This window comes from Pseudochaenichthys georgianus, unplaced genomic scaffold (genome assembly GCF_902827115.2).
Source record: "Pseudochaenichthys georgianus unplaced genomic scaffold, fPseGeo1.2 scaffold_480_arrow_ctg1, whole genome shotgun sequence".
Taxonomy (NCBI): domain Eukaryota; kingdom Metazoa; phylum Chordata; class Actinopteri; order Perciformes; family Channichthyidae; genus Pseudochaenichthys; species Pseudochaenichthys georgianus.
Genome location: NW_027263044.1, coordinates 428 through 20000, shown reverse-complemented (window position 1 = coordinate 20000; position 19573 = coordinate 428). Strand labels below are relative to the sequence as shown.

General features: G+C 45.4%; 1 protein-coding gene across 1 annotated transcript; it reads right to left on the bottom strand.

The window, feature by feature from the left end:
• Nucleotides 1-1579: 1579 nt before the first annotated feature.
• LOC117442812 (uncharacterized) lies at nt 1580-17397 on the bottom strand. Its single transcript, XM_034078776.1, is given in 7 exon segments — nt 1580-3993; nt 6890-7027; nt 12424-12504; nt 12506-12777; nt 16073-16151; nt 16423-16480; nt 17171-17397. Coding segments are annotated over 7 exon segments (1290 nt in total). The 5' UTR covers nt 17305-17397; the 3' UTR covers nt 1580-3465.
• Nucleotides 17398-19573: the final 2176 nt, after the last annotated feature.

The window sequence follows — 19573 nt, the reverse complement described above, 5'->3', positions numbered from 1 at the left end:
GTAGTTAATTGTAGTCTTTCTTTGTAGGAACATCTGTCGTTGTGGTCTCTTTGTGTGTCATTGTGGTCTCTTTGTGTCTCGTTGTGGTCTCTTTGTGTCTCGTTGTGGTCTCTTTGTGTCTCGTTGTGGTCTCGTTGTGGTCTCTTTGTGTCTCGTTGTGGTCCCCTTGGGTCTCGTTGTGGTCTCTTTGTGTCTCGTTGTGGTCTCTTTGTGTCTCGTTGTGGTCTCTTTGTGTCTCTTTGTGTCTCGTTGTGGTCCCCTTGGGTCTCGTTGTGGTCTCTGTGTCTCGTTGTGGTCTCTTTGTGTCTCGTTGTGGTCTCTTTGTGTCTCGTTGTGGTCCCCTTGGGTCTCGTTGTGGTCTCTTTGTGTGTCGTTGTGGTCTCTTTGTGTCTCGTTATGGTCTCTTTGTGTGTCGTTGTGGTCTCTTTGTGTCTCGTTGTGGTCTCTTTGTGTCTCGTTGTGGTCTCTTTGTGTCTCGTTGTGGTCTCTTTGTGTCTCGTTGTGGTCTCTTTGTAGTTTCTCTGTAGTTGTCTTAAGGCATTTAGTGGAGGTTTGGTGTCTCTTTGTTGTTCTTTTGTGTCGTTGTCTTTGTCTTTGTAGTTGTTTTGTGGCATTTAGTGGACGTTTTGTGTCTCTTGGCAGTGGTTTTGTGTCTTTTGGTAGTAATAGTGTGTCTCTTTACTTCCAGTGTGTTTGTAGTCATTTGTAGTCTCTCTTTGTAAGAATAGCTCTATCATTGTGGTCATTTGTGTCACTTTATGGTCCTTTTAGTCTCTTTGAAGTCTCTTTATTATCATTTTGTGCGTCTTCATCGGTGATGTGTCTGTTTACGGACGTTTAATCGTATTATTATGTCTCTTTGTTGTCATTTTTTGTTTTATTTTGGTCATTTTGCGTCTCTTCCTGGTTGTTAAGTCTCTCTTACGGTGAAGGCGAATGACCTGTTCAGTTATTCCTCTGAGCAGACGTGTTCATCGAGGCTGCACACAAAGGAACCAAGCAGCCTTGGATTTAAGTAATATCTGAATCATATTTTACACGATATGATTCAGATATTCTAAGAGTTTAGGTTCGTTCGTCCGGCCGCTTTTTAGATCCGAAGAAAAGGTTTGAATAAATAAAAAAATCCTCTTTTGAAACGTCAAGGTCAACTCTTGGTGATATTTTATAAAAAGACCGTCTTCAATCTGCTGTTCTTTTATAATTTTAATAACTGAAACTATGAGATAAGACATCTTTGTTTTTTAAAGTGCCACTTTATTACAAAAGTATAAACTTGACATTTCATGAATAGTAATCTTGATATAAAACATTACAATCTTTTGCACTTTAGCACTTAAAAGGACACGCTTTGTCGAGTACAAGACCCTGTAGTCTGAATAGCAAACACACAACATTAGCTGCCACATTTAAGTCAGCGGGCTTTCCAAGAACACGCCGTAGCTTCATGGCTCCAGAAAACAACAAACAGAAAACACTGATTCACATTGCAGCTGGTTTTTTTCCGCACGTTTGGGTAACAAGATAAAGTCATTCCAAAACACACTTAAACATCATAGAAAAAGATAGATTTCTTGACACTGATGATATATTTATTATTCTTTCTCTTTTGTAATGTACATACACGTTGCATCAACATACATATAATCACATTGTTGGCTGGGGAGATTTGGTCGAATGATATATATATATATATAATCGTCCAGGATTTGTAAATTTGTGATCTTTAGGAGGATGATGCTCCGCGAAACCTTTTGCTTCACTTCATTATTTTTTGTAATTTCTGCAATACTTGAACACTGATAACAGAGAGGAGAGAGTTCATCGATGGAGGGATGACGGCAGATCCATGTGACCACAAGGCAAATGTAGATGAACGCTCCACAGACGTGAGGACTGAGCGGAGAGGGAGGTACGTGTGTGTGTGTGTGTGTCTGTCTCCACCTTGCAGTTCTCTTGAGTTTCCTCTCGGTGTGTGAGACGAGAGAAAGTCAACTCTCCCCTCAGAGTCCCGGACGTCTTTAATCTAACTGGCTTTGTGCTCTACAGAGAAATAAAGCAACACACTTTTAAAAATAAAACTCAAAAAAACAACCAACGACAATTTAAAATGAAAAACATTCATATAGAGGAACCACATGACAGTGCTTGATTTTTTTGGTGATTTTTTTTTTTCTAGCATGCAACTTGTAGCAGGCAAAGTGCAGAAACAGCATCAACAAAGTAAAACACTTAATTTACAGACGGCAGTGGAGACAGTGTTCAGTCCATGTCCGGTCAAACTAAACGTGAAGTAGGGCCGGGCAATACATCCCATAATATACCAATATCGTGATATGAGGCGAGATATCGTCTGAGATTTTAGATACTGATGTATTTTTCTAAGCTTACAAGATGATTGGATGTTAAACGGCATTCGAATCACCAATTACTTGTCTTTACTTGCTTAGTCACTAAATGCACATTACTGCTAATTATCTGTTGAGAAAATCTCATTGAGTAAATATTTAGTGACCCCACCAAAGGTCCGTAGTACGATATCGGTATTTGGTCAAACGTATCCCGGTATCAGATTCCCCGACATCGCCCAGCCCCACGTGACGGAGGGAAGTATCCGGTCGCTTTTCCAAACATGATGATGGTCTTAAATGAGTTGAAGCTTTTTAGGAGGAATGCAAAATGTGTGCAATTTATTTACTTATAATACTCTCATAATTGTTTCTCTTGGTCCCTGAGCTTTCAAGTATTTTTGATTAGTAATTCATTCCTTATATATCATTTAAATTCACATCTTGACTCTACAGGGAAGCTCATGATAAGTGCTACCAAAAGATTTCCCACAATGCTGTGCCTTTTCCCGCAATAACAGTCCTGCTCGGACCTTTTTACCCGCTATAATTGAGGAAGAATTTAGGCTTTTTACTTAATTGTGCTTAGCACGTATGCCTCCGTAAAATAGAAGTGCTACTGTTGCCCACAGATCGCTCTGCGGGGTCTTGTGCTCATTTAGTGTTCACTACCTTTGGATTTGTTGTAAGGTTTATAGAGGGGAGCCCGGGTCATAACAGGTCCACATGTTTGTGGGGGGGGCGGGGGCGTTATGACTGAATGTAAACAGTATGTGTTGGGGGGCATGGAGGGTCTCAGGTCCTGATGGAGGGTCTCAGATCCTGATGGAGTGTCTTAAGAACCTGATGGAAGGCCTCAGATCCTGATGGAGGGTCTCAGGTTCTGATGGAGGGTCTCAGAGCCTGATGGAGGGTCTCAGAACCTGATGGAGGGTCTCAGGTATTGATGGAGTGTCTTAAGAACCTGATGGAAGGTCTCAGATCCTGATGGAGGGTCTCAGGTTCTGATGGAGGGTCTCAGAGCCTGATGGAGGGTCTCAGATCCTGATGGAGGGTCTCAGGTTCTGATGGAGGGTCTCAGATCCTGATGGAGGGTCTTTAGAGCCTGATGAGGGTCTCACAGCCCCGTCACGTACATCTCCATGCCGTCGTTGAAGGTGAAGATGGTGGTGGTGCTGGAGGTGTTCGAGCCCTGCTTCAGGTCCCCGATGCTCTCGTACAGGTTCTCCCCCGGCAGCAGCAGGGCTTTGACTTGCTGCAGGTGGGGGGGGGGCTGCTGCTGCGTGGGCGGGGGAGGTGGCGGCTGCTGCTGCTGCAAAGGCTGCTGGGACTTCTTCCTCCGTGGTCTCAGGGTGGCGCAGGTGTTGGGCGGCCTCTCTCTCTTCCAGGCCGCGTCCAGGTTCTCGTAGGCCAGGTCGCACTCCTCCGTGCCGATGGACTCGTAGCAGTGGTCGTCCAGCGCCCCGGCCCTCCCCTCCGGCAAGGCCCACGTCTGCGGCTTCACAACAACACTGAACCCGCCGTCCCGATCCCGGTCCCGGTCCCCCCGACCCAGGGTCCGGAAGCCAGGGTTTCCTGGAGGAGACCCCGGCACCGCTCGCTTCTTCTTCCCTGGTTTACACACCTTCGAGTACATCTCCGCCACCTGAGAAGAAAATGAAAGTTACGTATGAAACTACGGTTCTATGAATCCTGGATGATCGCCAGAGGCAGTGCCTAGCACTGGATCTTCTGTCTCGCGCATGCGCAGGACGAGTATTTATGTCAACAAGTCACGTGTGACCTTGCATGATCCCGGAAAGCATAAGCTCCGGTGTTGTCAATGAGTTCAGTCCTATGGAATATTCTCGCGGGAACACGGGATTCCGAGTGACTAAGAACTCTGGCGGTCATCCAGGATTCATAGAATCGTTCTATGTCATCCTTACTGACCGCCAGAGGCAGTGCTTAGCACTGGATGACTTATATCAACAGAGTCACAAGGAAACGTGAGTACCCACCTTATAGGGATGGACTAGGTGGACTCTGCAGGAGGACCACACCCAACGGCATAAGAGTTATGACCTCTCGTCCCCCTCTCCTGATGGGGGGTCAAACCGTGCCAGCTGGATAGGCCGATTGAGATGAGAGCGTGCCAGCACCTGAGGGAGGAACGCTGTATTCGGCCATAAAGTGACACCTGTTCCAGCTCAGACACGAGCTGTTCACGGACGAAGGCCTGTAGCTCACTTACACGCTTTGCTGTGACAAGGGTTCAAAGGGAGGCGAGCATAGGGCGTCCGGCACCACGGGCAGGTCCCATGCAGGAGTCCTTATGCTGCGTTCACCCCGGACGCGATGCGATGTTTGGGGGCGGCGCGAATACATGTAAAGTCAATGCAGAGACGCGGAGAGACGCGAATTCGCTCCGACGGCGAGCATGAAGCGGTGGACGCGGCGCGAATCACGCAATTGAGGCGATTGAACTGTGCTGCGTCAAACGCGAGAGTTCCATCTTTTCAACTCGAGCGTCAAATTCACGTGACGCGTTCTCACGGAAGCCAATCAGCGGTGAGGATCTCAGCCTGCCGTCACTGACGTTCAACCCGAAAACATCAGCCGTTAGCTGTTAGCTGTTAGCCCTCAGAGCTCACAGCTTCTCATATCTGTTCAGAAACTGGACAAAAGTTAAACAAGTACAAAACACAGACTGTCTGTGTCATGGAGAATACAGTCGCTGCTTTATTTATGTCTGTAGGCCGTTGTTATGAGTGTAGAATGAGCATCTACAACGTTAGCTTAGCCTGATCGATCCGATCTCCATTCAGAAAACAAGCATTTTAAGGTTTTTCGCCTGCCGTCTGTCTGCAGACTTGTCAAAGCATTAATTCATGGTTCTTACTAACTTAGGGTTTAACTTAACTTCCCTAACTCTTATCAGTATGTTGTTACTTCAGAATCATTTAGAAACGTGTATTACAATTTAATCACGGTGAAATATGTTCATTTTCTTGTAGTTGTAGCCCCCGACTCGTCCCGAGCCAGCGCGTCTAGTTTGAATAATGCAAATAAACACAGCTGGCAGCCGCGGTTAAACTCGAGCGATTAGAGCGAAGCGAATATTCGCATCGCGTCCGGTGTGAACGCAGTATTAGGACGTTCGGGGGGCGCAGCCTCAGGGCTCCCCTTAAGAAGAGGGATGCCAGCCTGTGGCTCCCCACTGTGTTGTTGTCAACCCTTGCATGTTGAGATGAGGTAGCAGCCACATACACCCTGACGGTAGCGGGACACCGGCCGTCATCCAGGAGGGACCGCAGGAAGTCAAAGATAGTTGGCACCGAGCAATGCACTGGGTCCTCGTTTCGCCATTGGCACCAGTCAGAAAATAGTTTCCACCTGTGTTCGTACTGTATACGAGTAGACGGTGCCCTGGCATTGAGAATAGTCCTCTTGACAGGCTCTATGCAGTCGCTCAGCAGCGGGTCGGGCCCTCCAGTGGCAAGACCCACAGCTGAAGGCGGCAGGGGTCGGGATGACCCTCCAGCTGAGAGGAGGTCCTTCCTGTTGGGCCGGTCCGGGGCTCCTGAGAGTCCGAACGGTGAAGACCGCGGTTCTCTCCCTTGGGAGGGACAGCTCGTCGCAGCCTTCGGAGGGCAAGTCGCGTTTAACCCTCAGCTCCGACAGACGTGATCATAAGGCTACAGATAGCGATGAGCTTGAATGATCAAATCTTGATAGCTTTGCCTGGCTTCCGCTCTCAGAGTAGTAGCCTGCGCAGCGAGAAGATGAAAAAGGACTGAACTCGTTGACAACACCAGAACTTATGCTTTCCAGGGTCATGTGACTTTGTTGACATAAATACTCGACCTGCGTATGCACGAGACAGAAGATATCCAGTCCTAAGCACTGCCTCTGGCGGTCAGTAAGGATGAAATAGAACCTCACTGAGAACACCCGCTGTAGGAAAGACAATGATAAAACAAAATTGGAAATTTGGGAATACTCAAAAGGTTAAAGGTCTCCTCTTATACTCTTTTCATCAATGTATCACAGGTCTCAGATATATACAGAGCCTGTCTCTGATTGGCTGAAACACCAAACAGATCATTGCAGCATTACCCATAATCCCCTCTGTTTCAGCCCTGTTTCCAAAGTGCTGATTCTCTGTCTGTTACTTCAGATGAAAATAAGGAGCCCCTCCCCACGCCCCTCTGAGAGACATCTGGTTACAAAGAACTCAACGGTGCTCTAGAGGAGATTCAGGTGATTTTTTGTCTTGCGTAATCATTAGCCAATCAGCAACCAAGGTAACTATATGTTCTTATTCACAGCCACACATAACAGTATCGTATAGGAAAATAAGAGAAACAAAAAAATACTTAGTTCCCACTTAACGGAAAGAAATAAAACATCACATGAACAAGGAAAAGTGCAACCTCTGTGTCCTAATGGAGAAGAAAGCGACGCATAATAATAATAACACGTAGCTTAAACACGGTAATAAATGCAGTGTGATTTTGAGGTCCCTTTAACAGATAAAGCGTGTTGATGCTCAGACTCACCACAGCAGCAGACGGCTGGATATTCTCCACCGTGTGAGCACCCAGCTGACCCAGGGCCTTATTTTGGTGCATGAGCATCTCCTCTTCCTCCGGAGGCTTCCAGATGTACTGCTCTCCGTTGCCCATAAACATCACCTCCTGTCAACAGAATCAGGGCACAGCTCGTCACACGGTCACCGGGACTTGGGATTATACAACGTGCATTTTAAAGAACAGACCAGATGGGATTCATAACAGACAAATGGGCCTCTTTAAACATGCAGATAAATGTGGGGGGTTACCTTGGTTGCTGATTGGCTAATGGCTACATGAGACAAAACATCGTTATGACATCACAAAGTGGCCAAAATCTGATCAGCTCGTTTTCAGACAGGTTTTTATAGAAATGGATCAAAAAGAGAGAGAATCTTTGTTCCTGAGACATTCAGAGTCTCTTTCCACAGAGGGGACACATGTTGATGTAGAAGAGACATGGAGAAGAGGGGACACATGTTGATGTAGAAGAGACATGGAGAAGAGGGGACACATGTTGATGTAGAAGAGACATGAAGAAGAGGGGACACATGTTGATGTAGAAGAGACATGAAGAAGAGGGGACACATGTTGATGTAGAAGAGACATGAAGAAGAGGGGACACATGTTGATGTAGAAGAGACATGGAGAAGAGGGGACACATGTTGATGTAGAAGAGACATGAAGAAGAGGGGACACATGTTGATGTAGAAGAGACATGAAGAAGAGGGGACACATGTTGATGTAGAGGAGAGATGAAGAAGAGGGGACACATGTTGATGAAGAAGAGACATGAAGAAGAGGGACACATGTTGATGTAGAAGAGACATGAAGAAGAGGGGACACATGTTGATGTAGAGGAGACATGAAGAAGAGGGGACACATGTTGATGTAGAAGAGACATGAAGAAGAGGGGACACATGTTGATGTAGAAGAGACATGAGAAGAGGGGACACATGTTGATGTAGAAGAGACATGAAGAAGAGGGGACACATGTTGATGTAGAAGAGACATGGAGAAGAGGGGACACATGTTGATGTAGAAGAGACATGAAGAAGAGGGGACACATGTTGATGTAGAAGAGACATGGAGAAGTGGGGACACATGTTGATGTAGAAGAGACATGGGGAAGAGGGGACACATGTTGATGAAGAAGAGACATGAAGAAGAGGATTTTGCACAATAGGTGACCTTTAATGTAAATATTAACAGTAGTGCAAAAACACGGCAGATACGTAATTGCACGTTATTATAGAATATTAATAATAATAATGTTATCAATAAACGTGCTGAGTGAGCATTACACTCGTGCTAGATTTCCATGCAGGAGGTTTTCCCTGGAAGGTGAGGCTGTGAGGAAGCATGCTCAGTTTCAACATGTTGCATCATCCACAGAGCAGACAGCCAACACGTGTTAGTCTGTGAACTGTGCGCGTGTTCCTGAACCCGGGTCACAGAACAAAGCGTAACCTGCTGGTCTCACACGGGTCATCCGCTATAAAAACAGGACAGACTCTGAACATATGGAGGACGGGACCCCGCTGAGAGCAGGACAACATATATAACTATCGGACACGTGATCACGTCTCCCTGCCCAGACTGCTAAGTAGGTGCTAACAAATCATCTGCACGGTGGAGATAAATGCAGAGCAAACTGCAGCGTTGGCACGATTACAACCGTGAAGATCACCTGCAGCTTCAACAGGGAATGAATGTGGTACACACGATACTGACAAAGAACTACAGAAGAATCAAACATGACATATCGATGCAGCCGGAAACATGAATCTAACCCCGACTATCAAGCCGAAGATTTGACCAGACACTGGGTATCGTCACACTATAAGACTCAATGCAGATTTTGGACCGATCAGATTAGATATTGGGCTCATAATTTTGTATACGTGGTGTAAGAATTTAAAATCAATGTTTAATGATGTAATATAGTTTAAACATACAGTAATTGTATAACAGTTTTATTGTGAAAACATTTCCGGTTAGCATTCACCTGCGGTTTAAGTTTATTTTGAAAAGCTATTCCGGAAGAGATCTCCGCAGTACCAACAGTAAGCTTGACTTCCGGCTTTAACAAAAACGCCATTACAGCCGTTAAAATGCATTAAATAAAAAGTCATGAACGAGAGTATGAGGAGAAAAGGCGTGTGAAGTTATGTAATGAATGTACAACGTCTAAATCCCCTGTTATGCACGATAACGGACATTGAAGACCGAGGTGGGAGGTCCCGCTACATCGCCAACCGGCACGTGAGGAGGAGCCAACGGAGGATCCATAACCAGCCGCCGACGTGCGTGGTTGGGTCTCTCTTCCTTCGCTGCAGACCCGAGAACACAGCTGTGTGCTCCCGACTACCTTCTGTCTGATTCATTACCACGCTATTTAATTAAAGTAACCAATCTGACCTTTCTCAGCGACTCCATTGTCTCTTACTTTTTAAGCTTCTCTCCTGGGACGCGGGAACAACGGACAAAGCTAATAAGTGGCCAATATGAGATTCCAGTCTGAACCGGTCACTGTCCTGACCCAAAGAACAACAACACAGACGTCAAACACGGCTACTTGATCTGCAGTAGAGCAGATGATAATGTGCACATTGAGATAAAGAGACGATTTATTTTGTTTCAGCTTTTTGTGGAGCTATGACTGTTACAAACTGCTTTGATACGGAGGTGTGTGTGTAATCGTAGCCAGGAGAGGTTGGATGATCACTTGTGTTTTAGCTTATTCCCTGGACCTAGCCTTGTTCTTCTGTGGTAAAGATTCCAATAAACTTTGAGCATGGTACACCTGGAGTACTGCCATTTTTATCGCTATCTCCGACTTTTATTTTTGTACTCTATTTTATTTTTTATTTTTGTATTTCTTATTATTACAATTATCTGTTTAATCTCTCAAAGTGTATCAGTATCCCTTGTTGTGAAGCACTTCGAGATTTGTCTTGGCAGATGAGAAGCGCTATATAAATTAAATATATTATATATTAAAGATGTATTTCGATATGCTTTGAAACACAGACCAGTAACGATGCAACTCCTCAAGTGTATCTCGAACTGAAGTCACTGCTACTCTGCCTCCTGGTCTTGCAATCCGATATGATGGGTCAGACTCGTGGTGCATCGCAAACCAGCATCTGATTGAGGACCAAACAAGAAAGTGGTCCAAGAATGTCAAAGATCAGATTCCTAAAACATGAATGGACTGATTTGTGTGACATTTTAAAGAACTAACTCCGCCTTCAAACAAATGGATGCTTGTGTTCATATCTCGCTTTTACCGAAAGCAACACAGCCAGTAATTCTTCCATTGAGTCACAAGGCATCACCTCGAGTCTTAAATCCGCTTTATGTGATCCTGTCAGACCTCTGGAGAACCACGAGAAACCCAACTCAGCTTTTCATCTCCGCCTCCAGCACACACTCCTTCATCCCATGAAACGGAAACACCTCAACATTACGACGTCTGTCCCGGCCGACCACAAACAAGATGTGTTGTTATTGCCTTTGTTTCGAGCGACACCAAACACAAGGTCACCAACAGCATGTGGTTCCCTCTTTCCGTTACTGACCAGGTTGTGTGAGAATCTGGTGCCATTCAGGTATCATACAGACAGTGTTGTGAAGTAAATAATAACATACGGGTAAATGAAATCAGTTACAGAAACACATCAAGTACAGTAGTCTGCGACCAGACTGGCTCTACTCATTTGGCTTCATCACCTTTTGAGCTACGTTTCTTATTGTTTCTCTCGGTTGGTTTTGCATCGGTTTAAGAGACTAGCCGACCACATCGTGACCGTGTTGTCGGACAAGATCAACTTTGAGAGAACAATTAAACCATCAATACCCCTTCGATAATAAGGAGGTTGAAATGTTACTTTAACACAAATAGCCAAATGTTAGAACCAAGTTTAGCTCAGAGACAATTTATTTTACGTAAACAATCTTAACATAAGATCCACTTACTAGCTTTTCCACTTTCAACTGCATCTCATGGTCTTCATCGGCGTATGGAGTTTGCCCACTTGTCATGGAGATGAGATGCAGCTGAAAGCGCTAAACAAAAGTGTTTGGTAAGTGCACCTTGTCCTTCATTTTTATAGCACTTTATGGAATTTAAACACTGTGAAATGTTTTGGAAAATACTGAGTGTCCTCTTCCAACATGAGAGTGGCATGCTAACAAAGGTATCCCAAGTGTAGCTGTGAACATGACAGGATGTGTGATGACCTGGAAGAGCATCAGGAGTGGAGTGCACCAGCTGGGCGTAACTCTACGTCCGACGTAGAACCGAAGGTTAAGACCAAACTAAAGTTATGACGAGTGCACCACTTAGACTTAAGCCCTGTATGCGTTGCGCCCGGGTGTAACTTGTACGCCTAGTATGGAGCAGGCGTAAATCGGAAAGACAGACTAGTATCCGTAGTAACGTAAAACAGGCAAGAAGGATATTAACGATGGCAGGGCGTCTTGTTTACATGTTTAACAATGAAAGGGCATTAAGAAGAGAAAGAGTCGTCCGTGATGGAACAAACCCACTGGACATCTATTCAGTGAGCTGATAGAGAGGTTTCGTTTCGGCAGACAAGCCCTTTTTGATTTAATCGAGGAGATCTCCCCTCAACTCCAGCACGGATCAGATCGAAACGCTGCGCTGATTGCACTCAGATTCTACGCGAACGGGGCCTTTCAGAAATACTGTGGGAGACAAGTTTAATGTTCATCGCACAACTGCATGTCGGGCGATAAGACACGTTCCATTGGCCCTCCAGCACCGATTTCTTTCTCCGTCAGTTCCCGCTGTAGCTCTGACAAATCCCTCTCTCTCTTTCGGGGTGCGGCCATTTGGGATTCCCCTTGAGTCATCGCTGACGCTGTGGGTGTGGGACTTCCCTCTTCTCTGCGGTCCTCTGAGTCTGTAAAATGGCGTTGCTTGGCAACAATTACTGTTTCGCGTGTATTCACGTGGACGCGCGTCTTAAGACCAGGCGCAGCTACGCCCGAGACTAGTCAGGCTTGGTGCACTCGGTGTAAATTCGAATCACTACGTCGGACGTAGCTAAGCCCGAGGTTAGAGTTAAGCCCTACTTTTTTACGCCCATCTGGTGCACTCCACTCCTGGACTGTTTGAGGCAGATGATAGCTATGTGATGAACATGATGATTCAGCCTCTATGGAGAGAGACATCAAGCATGCTCATTTCTGACGTGGAGCTAATCTGAAGTAAACATTGAATACTGCTTTCTATTCCTCCATCTTGTGACTGTGTGACTCCCTCTCTTGGATATCAGCATGTGAAGGACACTGCTCAGGAACTAGCTGATGCTCTGTATGTGATGACTGCTTCCATTCTGGAGAGGATCACAGATACATGGATCCTGAGGTTGAAGATCATACCTGGCTGCTATATCTTCAGAAATGTGTTCGATCTCTCTGTGTCCGTACACACAAACTGAAAGATTGGCAATGAAGTTGACTTTGACATTTGACTATGTGTGTGTACCAACCTTTGGGAATGCGGGCACGTTGAAGGCGTCCTGGTTCCTGCGGGGCAGCTTGGTGCTGTGGGGGTGAGTGGGGTGGGGGGGGTGGGGGAGCAGGGTGAGATGGGGGAGGGTGTCTCTGTTGAGGCACCGGCGCCTCCGCCATGTCTGTCCCGCTGTCTCTCTTCTGCGGCGCCTTGTCCGCCTTCCTCAGCTTCCGGACGCAGGCGTACTCAGCCGTCTCAGGAGGAGGAGGAGCGGGCTGCATGACCTCAGAGTCGGGCATCCCTCCCTCAGCGTCTCCGTCAGGGTCCGGAGGCGCCGGGGTGTTGGCGGGCACAGCGGGGGGGGCCGGGGTGTCCGTCTGCCCGGCCCTGCCTACCATGGCGTACAGGGCATCGTCAGTACGAGCAGCGACCTCTGAGTAAGTGTGCTCCCCGTCCTCGGCCCCGGGGGGGATCTGGGGGAGCTGCCTGCCTTGAGAACGAACCAGAGTTAGACCTGCCGGGCAGCAGCAGAAGGTCCAGACTGAGGACCCAGCGTTGCCAGATACGGGACGGAACTATCCTCACAGAGGTTTAACTGGATCAGATTTAGACTTAAAACTGCTACCTCCAAATGTTTGATGGATAGATTTTGACTTAAGTTATTTATGTGGATCGTAACCACCTCTCGAACCAGTAGGCGTCAATATCTAATTTTACAGAACAACTATTTGACAAGCCTAGAACTATACCAACATTCGTTTTTTTAGTAGTATTCTGTGAAAAAGGTCCATAAGTCCATCTGTCAGACAATATTTGTAATACTCCTCTAAAGCAGGAATTAATTAATCCTTAATTAATTAAATTAATCCTTAAACCTAGAAATTACTTAGCATTTCAGCACTTCCTGTTCTGTTTCTTAAAGTCAATGGTTTTTGGAATTATATTCCCTAAACAAGGTCTATGATTAACAAAAGCTGGAAGATTTTAACGTTTGTACTACGATAAGATACATTTTTCCTACTGGGAATTTGTATGTGTCTTATTAATGGCGGTTGCTAACAAGTGTCTTGATGAGACGACCAAAAGTCATCACGCCCAACATTTAGCTTAGCGGTGGTGACGTGAAGTCATGTGACCGTGCTGTAGTTTCTTTATAGCCCAACATTAGCCTCCTTTAGCTTAGCGGTGGTGACGTGAAGTCATGTGACCGTGCTGTAGTTCCTTTATAGCCCAACATTAGCCACCTTTAGCTTAGCGGTGGTGACGTAAAGTCATGTGACCGTGCTGTAGTTCCTTTATAGCCCAACATTAGCCACCTTTAGCTTAGCGGTGGAGACGTGAAGTCATGTGACTGTGCTGTAGTTCCTTTATAGCCCAACATTAGCCACCTTTAGCTTAGCGGTGGTGACGTGAAGTCATGTGACCGTGCTGTAGTTCCTTTATAGCCCAACATTAGCCACCTTTAGCTTAGCGGTGGTGACGTAAAGTCATGTGACCGTGCTGTAGTTCCTTTATAGCCCAACATTAGCCACCTTTAGCTTAGCGGTGGAGACGTGAAGTCATGTGACTGTGCTGTAGTTCCTTTATAGCCCAACATTAGCCACCTTTAGCTTAGCGGTGGTGACGTGAAGTCATGTGACCGTGCTGTAGTTCCTTTATAGCCCAACATTAGCCACCTTTAGCTTAGCGGTGGTGACGTGAAGTCATGTGACCGTGCTGTAGTTCCTTTATAGCCCAACATTAGCCACCTTTAGCTTAGCGGTGGTGACGTGAAGTCATGTGACCGTGCTGTAGTTCCTTTATAGCCCAACATTAGCCACCTTTAGCTTAGCGGTGGAGACTTAAAGTCATGTGACCGTGCTGTAGTTCCTTTATAGCCCAATATTAGCCACCTTTAGCTTAGCGGTGGAGACGTGAAGTCATGTGACTGTGCTGTAGTTCCTTTATAGCCCAACATTAGCCACCTTTAGCTTAGCGGTAGTGACGTGAAGTCATGTGACCGTGCTGTAGTTCCTTTATAGCCCAGCATTAGCCACCTTTAGCTTAGCGGTGGTGACGTGAAGTCATGTGACCATGCTGTAGTTCCTTTATAGCCCAACATTAGCCACCTTTAGCTTAGCGGTTTTGACGTGAAGTCATGTGACCATACTGTAGTTCCTTTATAGCCATAGTTAGTTTTTTACTTCTTGACATTGCATTTAAGATTGGGAAACCCTTAAAGGTATGCTGTGATTATCCTGCTGTATCATAAAGGTTTGCTTATTTTCTGACTCAAACTGAAGCTATACAATTATCTTTGGGTGATATTGATCCTACAGAGTGTAACATTATTGGATAAATATGATCATTATTGTACATCTGGCAACACTGGGGACCTTTCTTTTTTTAGGAGCCTCTGAAAGGCACCATAAAACCAAACTCACACACATGTCCTCCTCTGTACTGGACACACAGTAGTGAACACGAATACATCTCCCGTTGACAGAGACAGAGCTGACGCTGAGCTTTGAGGAAAACGCTTCCAAATGGACTTCGGGACGGATCTGAAGCGGGACATATGTTTCTGCTGACACTGAGCCACAAGCACAGGAACTTGGCTCCCTGCTCGTCTCTTAAAGAGAGAAAGATGAAGCATGTTCACAAACACAGAGTCCAGAGGAAAGGGACGAGGAGGGAATGTGAGGCGAGTTCTGTTTTAGGGTCAAATGCATTTTGGGTTTTGCATGAATTTAGGGCCGGATCAGATACGGAGGGAAATGTGCGGTGAGACGACGCAAATGTTTCATTGCATTAATCTATGTTTGTAATGTTGTTTTTGCGGACCCCAGCTTGGCATTAAAATAATAATAAATAATATTAGAAAAAATAATCCCAAGAAATAAATATATATAAATAGTAATAATAATAAATAATCATTTTAGAAAAACAATTCAGAAACCCATTTATGACATTCAAAAAATACATATTATTATAATTATAATAAGCAAATTGAGAGCACATACAGTATAAACAATGCCAATACAAATAATAATACAAATAGGGAATACAAATTAAGTTAAAAAAAAGCACCATATAATATCAAAACATTAAAAGAAACATATTTAATATAAAATATAAAATGATTAAGGACATTTACATCAAATCAGAACATGCTACAATTTCCAGTTTTGCCATTTCCATGGATTGACTCTGATAAAAACCTTGTATCTCCACTGTTTGTGACTTTAATGATTTTAAATAGGATTAAAAGTACTTTAATGAAGTGATGAAATATAATGAAAATAGTGTATCTATTCTCAATATTCTGACTCTGTGCTCTTTGCTTTGTGACATTTACTGAATCAAACAGAAAGGGCATTGCATTAGAATCGCTGACTGCACCTTCAATGAAGCCAAAAGTGCTTTGTCATGCCGCTGACACACACACACACACACACACACACACACACACACACACACACACACACACACCACACACACACACACACACACACACACACACACACACACACACACACACACACACACACACACACACACACACACACACACACACACACACACACACACACACACACACACACACACACACACACGCACACGCACACACACACACACAGTGTAATTTCATTAAGGAGATACAGGGTTTCCACAGGTCAGCGTTTGCTTGAGATGGATGGACTCACTTTTGCCATTGCAGTTCATCTTGTTCATCTCAGCGTCTGATTTACTGATGGAGCGCAGCTTGGACTGTCGGAGAATACCCTGACACACACACACACACACACACACACACACACACACACACACACACACACACACACACACACACACACACACACACACACACACACACACACACACACACACACACACACACACACACACACACACACACACACACACACACACACACACACACACACACACACACACACACACACACACACACACACACACACACACACAGGGGGGCCAGTTAAACAGTATTTAGGATGAAGACGGGTCCTCTGAATGATTTAGTGAAGATATCTACCATGTCCATGAGACGGTGTTTTCCACCCTCGCCGGGAACATTGTGCGTCTTTCCCTTCCTGAAAGCACACAAGCAGATACTTAGAACAGTGTGTGTGTGTGTGTGTGTGTGTGTGTGTGCGTGTGTGCGTGTGCAGAGTCACTGTCCATGTGTGTCTGAGTCATGTCTTATGACTGTGCACATTAGAGAAACATTTGCATCTGTGCGTGACAGTGATGGGATACTTACTCAAGAGGATATTAAAGTACTACGAGGTTCCTCCAGTTTCTTTACACTTCCACTGCTCTTCATTTTAAGGTTCAATGTTAGTTTTGTCGCTTGACCTTTTTCTTTAATCTTTAGTTTCCAGGACTATTTAAATGCTCGTTTGCACTTCGGCTCATAAAACGTTCTCACCATTTCTTTTATTCTTCCAACTCTCAACAGAGAGGAAAAGCTCTGGAGATTGTGTGTGTGTGTGTGTGTGTGTGTGTGTGTATGTGTGTGCGTGTGCGTGTGTGTATCGAGTTTGGATATGTGTGTGTATCAATTGAGATTTAATGTGTATATATAAAGTTTGAATGTATGTGATTGTTTGTGTGTGTGTGTGTATGTGTATGGAGTGTGTGTATGGAGTGTGTGTGTGTGTGCGTGTGTGTGTATGTGTATGGAGTGTGTGTGTATGGAGTGTGTGTGTATGGAGTGTGTGTGTGTGTGTGTGTATGGAGTGTGTGTATGGAGTGTGTGTGTGTGTGTGTGTGTGTCTCACCGCTGGCAGCCCACACACAGCACCACGATGAGGATGGTGACCACGAAGGCGGAGGCAGCAGCGATGGCGCCCAGCAGCAGCACTTTGCCGTAGGGAGGAGCCGTGAAGTTCAGCCCGTCTTGCATGGAGGCCATGTGGGAGCGCTGACGCTCACTTACACACACTCTCACACACACACACACACACACACACCCTCGCAACTCATCCACGCAGGGCCGCGCTCTCGCTAGGATCTGCAGAGAGGAAGACAGAATCACGGTTGTTATTATAAAGTAGTTTTCCGCTTAATTTTGACATGCACTAAAACCTACACGCACGCCACAGGAGAGGGAACGCGCAGTCCGCCGAACAGAGCCTCTTCAAGGCTTACTGCCATGTGTACACACTGTAGCTACAGGGTAGGTACATCAATGACAAAGTAAATACAAATACAATAGAATAGTGCAATAAGAGTCTATATACAAGTCATTGGAATATATCAGAGAAGTAATTTGTAAGTTGCAGACAGATGAATGTTATGGATGTTGCTTCAGCAGTTCAGGCTTAGCAGTCCTGTGGGAGGAAGCTGTCTCTGGTTTAAGAGCATCTAAAAAAGGGTTAGAGCCAGGGGCGGACTGCGGGGAAAAAGTGGCCCGGGATTAATTGACAGACAGGCCCACTTAATGCGCGGCATGTATCGGCCGGCCGGCGACGAAAGTATGTAATTTAACAAAAAACCCAATGCATTTAATGTTATTTTGGACAATTATTCATATAGTAATCACATTGAGCCCTTGAGTTGCCTAGAGCAAAAATAGTTACGGCATATATTTAGTGATTTTAATGTTAACAGATCTTTGATGCAATAACATGTGGACCCAATTTGCCTGACTTGACACATGGAATAAAACATGGGCGACGTACGAAGCATCCTCAATGTGGGTGAGACCATTTAACAGGGGGCGTGGGCAGGTGGTGGACCTCACCTCCTCTAGGGGGGTCCGGGGGTAACCTCCCCCGGGAAGATTTTTTTTTAAATGTCGAAGTTAAAAGCATCAATCTGGTCCATTTTGAGAGCAAAATTAGGGACTAAATCTATGGCAGTCAGTGGGGGCTTGGACTGTGAGCCGTAGGGTCGCCGGTTCAAGTCCCGGACCAGACCTATTTGGAGTGTGGACTTCTACTTGGAGAGGTCCCAGTTCACCTCCTGCCCTGCCGTGGTGCCCTTGAGCAAGAAACCAGACAAGGCTGTACCTTTAGTAATGAATATTAAATGTTGAGAGGAAATCTTTCCACCAATAATTCCAATAAGTAATCCAAAATGTATTCACTTCAGGTTTACGAAAGTAACTGTAATCAGATTACTCGTTTTTCAAATGTAACGCGAGCTGAATACAGTTACTTGATTTTTGTATTCTGATTACGTAACGCCGTTACATGTATTCCATTACAACCCAACCCTGGCCACACCCCACTGGGCTGGGCCGGAACACTTACAAATGTGGGCCGGTAGGATTTAGGATTTTTTTTTAGAAACTTATTTTTTTTTTTTGGCCCTCCGGCCCACACACAGCACCGGCCCACCGGGGGAACTCCCGGTATTCCCGATGGCCAGTCCGCCCCTGGTTAGAGCCGTGCAGTTTTACAAAGAGTTAACGTTGTGCGTGAACGAGCTTCATTACAGCACTGATTTCAACCTATACTAAATATAGAGTAGGTCATAAGAGCATCAGGAACAGAGTGGAGAGCAGCAGACTAGAGGCCTCCGGCTTCTTCCTGTTGCACGGATTACTCTGTCACACTTACACACACATCAACACACCTGCACACCCCCCCCCCCTGAACAAAAGGGTTTGTAGCGCATAAAGAGAGCTAAGTAACCAACAGCCAATGAGATGCAAGCTGCACCGCTCTTAAACGTCTAATAAAAGCCATGCAGGTATTTGAGTTGCGGTTTACTTCAACATGTGTGAAATCTGTCATTTTTATCTGGGATCTAAAAGAAGCCTGCGTCACACAGCGCAACAACCAGCTGCTTTTAGTATTGATTAGTGTGTGTGTGTGTGTGTGTGTGTGAGTGTGTGTGTGTGTGTGTGTGTGTGTGTGTGAGTGAGGGGTGTGTGTTCGTCGAGTTTGGATGTGTATGAATTGAGATTTTTTGTGTATATATAAAATGTTGAATGTATGTGTGTGTGTGTGTGTGTGTGTGTGTGTGTGTGTGTGTGTGTGTGTGTGAGAGAGAGAGAGAGAGAGAGAGTGTGTGTGTGTGTGTGTGTGTGTGTGTGTGTGTGTGTGTGTGTGTGTGTGTGTGTGTGTGTGTGTGTGTGTGTGTGTGTGTGTGTGTGTGTGTGTGTGTGTGTGTGTGTGTGTGTGTGAGAGAGAGTGTGTGTGAGAGTGTGTGTGTGTGGCCTAGCATTACTATAC